The following is an 8,959-nucleotide window of genomic DNA, read 5'->3' as shown; positions in this document are numbered from 1 at the left end:
CTTTGTATACGTTTTTTTTTTTAATTATTATTATTTTTAATTCAGAATCGTCAGATCTTGTCGGGCTCTAGTTTGCATGCACATATTTCCTGTCCACTGAACAGAGCTTTACCAGAATCCTCAGTTATGGCTTCTGCGCAAAAGCAAGCAAGGAAAATAAAAAAAGAGGGGCAAATAATGCGGTCTAATTTTACTAAACACAAAACAAGTACTTTCCAATTAATGTTTCTTAAAACAAACAAACAAACAAACAAACAAACAAACAAACACAACAACAACAATAACAACCAAAGTTACGACTTTCCTGGATTCTGACAGGGCTAAACCATTGTCAATCATAATTTCATCCAATCGGAATGTTCGTGTATGTGCCGCTGCACTGGCGGTACACGAACGAAGTCCAACACTTAAGTAAGATGCCCACCTGTTGTAGAAACAGAACCAGCAGCGGCGTCGAGATTTTTCCAGAATTACCTGCAGGATCCCATCAATTTCAACAAAATAGACGTCGTGTGTGGCTCCAAGCACTAAAACGAGGAGACTGGAACGATGCCACTGTGCTCAAAGAGGCTCGTGTTTGCAGTGCTCGCTTCATTTCAGGCAAGTTATCATTTATCAGTCCATTATGTTAGATTACACTGAAAAGCATGTGACTCATATGCAACGTGTGAAACCCGCGCTGTGTAGAGTTATTTTGTGGCGGACGTGGGTAGCTAGCTTGCTATTAGCCGCCGGCTAGCATACTTGTTGACAACCAGCTGGTCTAACTAGGGTGGCCATTTCCACAACATCAAAAAGGAGGACACTTTGTCGCATTTACTGAAAATTGTATAATTGCAAGTATATAAGAACCAAGTGTAGTTACCAATACAGTTTTGTCCATGATAGCAATGGTATCAAGATAAAGTGATTCTGAAATACTCTCTTCACTTCAAGACAATATTATTGATGATGTGGAATAATGTGTGTGTCGGGGGGGATGTTACTGAGAAGGTCGAAAGTAGATTCAGTGACAGTATTTTTATTTTTCTAAAAACTGACACCTGACTGAACATTTTTAAAGTGCAAAGTCAACATAAAAATTAACCTTTTTGACATTATATTAATTTAACATCGAAGGAACAATAAACAAAAATGTAAACAACCTGAACAGTGATGCCTTTTGCCTGTGTGTGTGTGTGTGTGTGTGTGTGTGTGTGTGTGTGGAAAAAAACGACGCAAGCGAAGATGTACCTGCTTTTAGGTCTCTCAGTGGCGCCCTATCCTTTGCTACTCACATCAACATCACAAGGACATAGAGCGCATGGTTTTCACCTTTGCTGCTTTTGCTAATGGCACTGAATTTGTTTGTCCACTCCAGGTGAAACAAGGTTTTTCTTTTCGACATCTTTCCGTTTCTGACATCGCTAGCGACACATGGAAGCTTTTTTTCCATTTTCAACCAATGACATTGTATGATTCATTCACACCGCCTTCGACCAATTTGTGCCTTTGCCTGCTTTTTGCTAGTTTTTGCTATTCAATCAGTAGGACAAAGAAGTGTCCGGCTTGGGACTGCGCCGGATGACGGACACGGCTCTCAAAAACCGGACTGTCCGCCCTAAAGCCGGACGGATGGCCACCCTAGGACTAACGCCAGTGGCTGATACTAATTTTCGAAGGTATTCCTTGCCACCCTTAATGGACAACAAAGCGCATATTCTGTAATATTCTGACATTTTCTGACCTCACGCTGCGCGCGCATCCTTGCTAGGTTTGGAATGCTTGCATGGGCAAACTGTGGCCCGGGAGCCATATGCGGCCCGTTAGGCATTTTAATCAAAACTTAAAGAAATTATATTGTATTTGTTTTTTTTCTCATATTAGTTAGGTCACCAAAACGCTTCATCCATCTGCTCCTAGTCCAGCCCCTCTGTCAAATCTTAGAACCCATTGTGGCCCACCAGTGGAAAAAGTTTGCCCACCTGGTTCTATAGCATGGATGTATTACAAGAACTATAAGAACTAAGTCTAGAGACCTTCAGTTCTTCACTGCTTTTAATGATGCATTGTGGAATACTATGAGTTCACTATATGGGGTATAATGATTCCTATTACACCATTCAGACATGGTCACTAAAAGCCAAAGGTCCACCATACCGCACTATATAAAGAGTAATGAGTGATTTCGGACACAGACTTGCTAGCAACATCTCTGTGTGACTTTTGTCCGTGTCTACACATGACCCTTCAGGCTTTTACCTTTAAAGGGCATTTCAGCAGTTGTCCTTTGCTAATTAGGGCCAACTCTCCCAGGAGGATCTCAGATGATTTTTATACCTGTCAACCTCAGAACACAGGTCTGTACAAAACTGCATGCCTCCAACGTGTTTATGTGATGTGGCGGGTAGTTTTCTGAGAACTTTCTCAAGAACATTAAAAGAAAAAAAAAATCTAAAATTAAATTTAGACAAAAAAAAATTAAATTTTGTCATATAATGTATGTTGACATTGGACGTGTCTAAGGTGGAAGCTTTCCCATCAAAAAAAAAATCCTTCCCTGCATGTGAAAGTAGGTATAATTATGAAATTAATTGACAGTATACATTTGCAGCATAAGCAGCAAGCCAAGGTAGCAGATGGCATAAATGGAGAATTAAATCTTATTTGGCAGAGCCTCCTTGTTTCAGAAGCTATTTCAGCCAAGGCAACAATGTGACTAGACCACACTGACCTTTAATTAGAAAAAAAAAAAGCCTCATATTATAAAGCTCTGCAAGGCTGTTTCCTATGGGGGGCACTAAGGCTAGACTTCTTAAAGCTCGTTATTATAAGCTATTCAGGAGACACAGGGATTTTTTTTTTGTGTGTAGACGAAAAAAAAGGAGGAGGGGGGGTCGGGGTCATATATGAAATGGGACCTGCAGATTTCTACACCGCCTATAATGGGTTCACGCGGGTGACGGGGACATTGGGGCGCAGTAGATTTCCCAGGTTGAGATAGGGATATTATTACTCTCATGGTGGCAACACAGAAATCTCCATCTTCAGTCCCCAGACTAGTGTCAGCAAATTACAAAACACAGTGAATGACCTTTACACACTGAAAGAAAAGCTCGGCTGTTTTATTTTTTTTTTTTTTGAGCGTTTGGTCTCAAAGACGTTCACTGAGGTGTAATTTTGGTCCTTCTGGTCTCTTCTGTCATCCACTGATCACCGCTTAACTGCAAGAGTGCAAAAACTTCACTGTGTGTGTGTTTGTGTGTGTGTGTGTGTGTGCGTGATACGCAATATTTTCCACCTTACATGATGATCCAGTGTTTATGGGTTCGGCTGCGACGCGTGTCATGAAGTACACATGAAACAAAGTGCGAGCGGAGCAATCACACTTTTAATGAAGCCTTCCAAAATGCCAGCTGCAACACTTTGCATCCTACAACTGGCTGCTGCTCCCCCCACCCCCACCGCCGAAATCTGCCGCAGCCGTCATTCATCTTTCCACGCAATCCTCAGCGCGCAATGTGCCGCACATTACGGCGCTGTAATAGCTGATGGCTTTCACAGTTAGCATGTGTTGCTGATATCTCCAGACTCTAGACGGGTGTTTCATCACCTATTCCATAATTAGACCATTACTTTCACAGGTGTACGGCTTCTCAGTGGGAGCATGTGTTGCTGTTTTTTTTTTCTCTCTGTCTCCCCCCCCGCCCCCCCACCCGGATGACACCTAAAATTCCAAGTTATTGACATCAGCGCTGCGCGTTTTTTTTCCTCCACCCCCCAACGTAAAATGAGGGTCCCTGTTTTCGTGGGTTGTCAACACCTTGACGTGAGTGCACGTACACCGTATGCGTGGAGTGGGTGGCGGCGATCACGATGGGTGTGATTGGTTGTGAGGAGGGGGGGTTGGTTGGGCGATTGCAATTTGCAGCTTGAAATTTTAATACAATGTCTACGTTTCTAAATCGGTATCAGTGCGAATTGTCACTCAAGACACATATGTGCTGTATACATCAGTATAGAAACGCAAACTGGAACTAAGTACTCAGAGCTCCTCCCGCAACCTCACTTTGAGTTAAGGCAGAAGTCATAAACTAATGAACAGAGCCGCGTAATTATCCGACCTTCAAGCTTTTAAAAAGTTGTCTTTTTGCCAAAAGCAGTGATTTTATATGTGTACATGAGAAATGCCATGGGAACCCATGAATGCATTTCTATGTGTGTGTGCCCCCCAATGAAGACACAACACCGGCATATGGCACCGTGTCAAGAAGCACAGCAACAAGTCTTGGATTTGAATAAATTAGGATAATAGTTCCGCAGTGAAATTATTTATACAATTGGTTTGATGGGGGGTAGAAGTAGTAAAGCGGGGGAGGAGGATCGGCCAGCGTCTGTCGCCACGCGGTGTTCAGAACAGTTTGCAAAGAGGCCTCTGAAGGCTCGTGCCCTGGGAGATGTACATCCTAATGTTACCGCTAAGCTAATACATTTCTCTTTATCCTACTTTCATTTGATTACAGCAACGACATGTGATGACGAGAAAGAGAGCGGCTACCAGTTGCGAACCACTGATGCGTCCGTGTAGCGATGATAGTCGTTCAGTGAGGCCCAACTTTAATTTGGTTACCGCAAGCAAATTGGATCTCAAAAGTTATTACGAAGAAATACACTATGATTCAATGTGGCTGTGTATGTATACAACAGAGACGTTATTACACAACGCTATTTTAGAAAATGGACCTGTGCACAATCTGTGTCTTTGTATCTGTGCTTTGAAAGGAATAAAAACACCTAATAAAGGGGCATTGACAAGGGAGACAGTCAAGCACATTGTGGTTAATCATTTTCTTTCCGTCAAACTGGAAGCGTGTTTGAGTTCCTGTGGGTTTTTCGGGGGCAAAGTCCATGTTAGACAAGGTGACAGCACCCGGGAGTCCTCTCACTCAGGTAAACAAAATGCAAAACAACAAAGCAACGGCTTTATTTTCACAGCTTGGGATTTTTCCGCTGAATTTACTGTAACTTCTGTCATTTGTACGCTTACGGACTTGTATTATTATGTTAACACAGAGATCCCATAAACATTAAACACTGAGGTCAACCCGTGTCAGGAGCTAGCATGTCGCGATGAATTGACTCACGGCTTTGTAGCTGTTAATGCATTAGTTGCCAAAGAGAGGTGTTAAAAACCATGTTCGTTGTTTTGATGGAGTTGTCTTCACAATACAGGATTATTTTTCAGTGAGCTAAATACAAATGTCTATAGATGTGCAGCACGTGTTGTGATGAGCCGTGGAGCTGTTGCTGTGTTGTTGCTGTTTGCTGAGACAACTGCTGACTTAAAATGTGTCTGACGGAATTAATTGACAGCGGCAATCTTCATTCCTCTTCAAGTTACGTTGCAGACGTTCAAATGTGTGTGTGTGTAGTGCTTGACGGTGCGCGAAAAGTGGAGTCGTCATCCCAGTTTGGAATATCACAAAGTTCTGCGCAGTGCGTTACTTGACAACTTTTGTACGGAAAGTTTGGACGGATGCCCCTGGCTGGATGAGCCACCAAGGACCTAATGTTGTTCTGGAAAAACAAAGATCTTTTGTACAAATTAATGCTATACAAAGAGATCCTTCATTCTATTAGCTAATTTGCCATCCTGCTTCATTTGAATAAGTACGGCTATCCAGCATTTGTTAAAGAGACAGCTGTTTCTGGGGCAAATCCCCTAATTCAATCAGCGTAATTGCGATAGATTCCGTAAACATCAAGATTGAATACCGCAACTTTGTCAGTCTCTACAATAATGCTTTAAACGTAATCTAATATAATTGCAAAAGAGAGCCATTGCGAAGCCACTTACCCTGTAAAAGGCTCGCGCGCCCATTAAGGGAAAATTCCCTCAGACAGGAATAGATAGCTATTGATTGGGACTTCCTTGAAAATATGTGATCACTCCTTCTAATTTGTGATTTGGTGAAGTCATTGGGTGGCCTCCGACTGATGTTTTGTCGTTCGTCTCACTTGTCATTTGATCCCGTATTAGGTTGCTCCTTTTTCTTCTGCACCCTAATGAGCTTCATCAAGAAGTCAATATTACGGTCATTTCAGCTAAGAAAAAAAAAAAAAAAAAGGCGCTGGTCTTCAAATGGGCTTTTGCATTCCAATCTGAAGTTTCAGCTTTTAAGTGATCCTTGTCATAATTGCAAATATTGCACTCAGATGTTAACATGGCTCACCGGGTAGAGTGTTTTCTCTTCAATCTGGTAAAGAGCCAATAAATAAAGCATTTGGGATGGGGACTTGTGAATTTTGCAAAACATTGGTTTGTCAAATTGCCAACGTATTGCGCGCCTGTCCGAGCCACCGTGCACCAGGTGAGTGGAGTGGAACTCTCGGCCAAAGCCGACCCAGATGAAGCCGTTTCCATTTGGTTTTGTATTTTTTTTAATGTGAAGATGCTACACTCATGCAAATCACGTTAGCAGCCGTTGTTTACAGCTCATCACGGCTTCTTCCTTCTAGTGCCCCTTTCCTTAAAGAAGCAGTTCGAGAATATTGAAATTTAAAAACACTGGAAATGATCAAGCCGGATCACTCTAGATTTCAGAGATGAAATGTCAGCCAGCCAGCGGGTGCTACAAGTCGTCCATGGGACTTTTCCATTTTCCAGATGCAGCTTCAAGATGACTGAATTAAGCATCAAGCGGTCCGCGGCGCCCATCTCTGCAGTCGGAGTCATCAGTTCACTCAGCAAGGCCCCTGATGACTACTTTGTGGTGAGTATTCATAATATTCTCGTGTAGATATGTAGATACTATTCACACATCATTTCAACCTAGACCTTACCAGACATTGCTGTGGTGCTTCTTTGACTGTAAGCATGAATTAAGCATAGATGCTCTTCATGATGTTATTTTCTGCTGGGGTAAAATACTAAACAAAGAAAACAGCGCTTTTATACAACCGCTGTGTTGTGTAGCCTGGATGTTGGCAGCCCCCTTTGTTTTTTTTTTGTGTTTTTTTTTTTTCAGTCAGCGCTGTTAGATGACTTATTCATAAAGTTTACTTTGATGATTAGGAAGATTCCCTTACTGTCAGTGTTATTGGTTAGCACCAGTATAGCAGACACACCAGAGGCGAAGGTTTAATGATGCTTAGTCTGGTGGAGATGCCCAACAGAGTCGTTTAGGTGCACCTCAGAGTTCCCTTTGTAATCGTTTAGCCCAGTCAGACTGAGGTAGGAGAGCGTGAGCGCGAGGCCGGAGCGCGGGCGGGCTTGTGCAAAGCGCCGACGCCTCTCGTGAGCGAGCTGCAGAGGGTTAAAACGAGTCGACTGCGCGAGTTCGATGCAGAGCAAAACAAGCTCAAGGGCAGATCCCTCTTCCTCTCCCCCCTCTTTCCTTCCTACCCAGCCTTCCTCCCGCTCTCTCCCCGATCCCCTTAGTATCCCACCCCTTCCTGCTCCACCCTACACACCCAGCTTGTTTTAATCTCTGGCAGACGACGGCGGGTTGGCACCAGAACGGAGCCACTGGCAGGGAAGCGGCACGCGCGCTCTGCGCGGTGGCGACAAACAGAGAGAAACCCCAGCAGACTTCCTCCTCTGGTGCCGCGGCGTGCCAATGCAGTTGTGTTGTTGATGTGCAAACATTGTGCATGTTCTGCAGGGCTAAACGCTCATCGCTGGCTCCTAATAGCCCTGGTGTATCTCTGGAATAATTCAGATGCTGTGTGAATTGTAAAGACTTTTTGTGTGCCCTCTGGACACTCTCGCTGCGGAATAGTTCAGACCTCATGAAAATGAAAGCGCGGCGGCGCAAACGATCAGGGCGAGACCGGAGCGCTGTGTACAGCGAGCCAACTGTCGCTGGCTTTTGTGAAGTTTGTTGCATCTTCAAACGAGCCGCAGCACTTTGTTACGGTTTACGCAGTTGCATCAAAATGTATTTAGCTGAAAAAAAAAATTAGATAATGGAACCAATTAAGTCTCATGATACGTGAATCCTTAAAGTGAACTTTAAGTTGACTTTCCCTGAAACTTTCAAGGAGATGTGCAGTCGCAGCCAGTCTCCGTCTTATCTCTGGGTTGCATGATAATGGGATCATTTTTCAGAAACTCTTTCTCAAAAAATTGCGTCTGGTCTTCTCCTCTGTTTATCTCGTCCGACTTTAAAGTAGCGGTTGCATTGCTCAACGCTGCCCCTGTGGTTCTGCGACATGTGTGTTAAATTTTGTACAGAATATTTAATGAGCACAAAACCGTGTATAGACAAAGGACTCCGCATGGCTTTACATGTATCTGTCAGACCGATAATCAGCAAAGGAAGATCCCGCATGACCACCTTTGTGTTATTTTTTAATTAGATTCTATGTAATCTATCTGTTTATCCTATATATTGTTATTAAAAGTTGATACAAATCCATTAATTTAAGATAAACCAAAAACAGTCATTGTATTCAAAGGATTTAAGTTCACAAGTTCATCTTGAGACCTTTGACCTGTTTTTTGAATGCATGTCTGTGTAGTTTTGACGATGCGCACCTAAAAGGCTCTGCGCAGCAGTTCCCCAGTTCCCCTCTCGCGCTTCCTTTCAAATTCAACCTTAAAACGGACTCCTCATACTCTTCCTACCGCGGATCAAAGGGCTGATTAGCAGTTTTGCTCAATGCTACGGCGGCAACGCTCACATCCCTGAATCTGAGCAGGTTGTTCCAAAGCAAGGGGAAGCACTGGCCCAGATCAAACAGCGCTCCGCTGGGATCAGGAGCGCTTTGCTGAAGCGCGAGCCGCCACCCAAACATCAAACGCCCGAGCTAGACTTTGCGCGCCACGTGCATGGGGGCTGCGGCGGGGATACGCCTCTGTTTGAGACTCACCTGAGAATACGAGCAGTTAGGAACAGAATGATTTGAGGAAGCGCTGCGTCGCAATTAGCTTTGGTTTGAAACGCCAGTTGCTGAATTTTCTGAGCGTCAAAATGTG

General features: G+C 43.6%; 1 protein-coding gene across 5 annotated transcripts in view; it reads left to right on the top strand.

Moving 5' to 3' along the window:
* Positions 1–376: 376 nt before the first annotated feature.
* LOC142902278 (multivesicular body subunit 12B-like) overlaps positions 377–8,959 on the top strand; it is a 42,918-nt gene continuing 34,335 nt past the window's right edge. Inside the window, exons 1-3 of one of the 5 annotated variants that reach the window (XM_076047198.1) lie at positions 377–600; positions 1,531–1,661; positions 6,647–6,752. In XM_076047198.1, the coding sequence (XP_075903313.1) occupies positions 550–600; positions 1,531–1,661; positions 6,647–6,752 (288 nt within the window). In that variant the 5' untranslated portion in view covers positions 377–549. Of the gene's footprint in view, positions 601–1,530; positions 1,662–4,795; positions 4,930–6,646; positions 6,753–8,959 lie in introns of those variants that run through there. The other 4 variants (XM_076047199.1, XM_076047196.1, XM_076047201.1 and 1 more) reach the window with 4 other exon arrangements.

Source organism: Nelusetta ayraudi, unplaced genomic scaffold, assembly GCF_046127955.1.
Source record: "Nelusetta ayraudi isolate G7.1 ecotype Tasmania unplaced genomic scaffold, CSIRO-AGI_Nayr_v1 ptg000092l, whole genome shotgun sequence".
Taxonomy (NCBI): Eukaryota; Metazoa; Chordata; class Actinopteri; order Tetraodontiformes; family Monacanthidae; genus Nelusetta; species Nelusetta ayraudi.
Note: the sequence above shows the minus strand (reverse complement) of the source record. Positions and strands in the feature narration are given on the sequence as shown.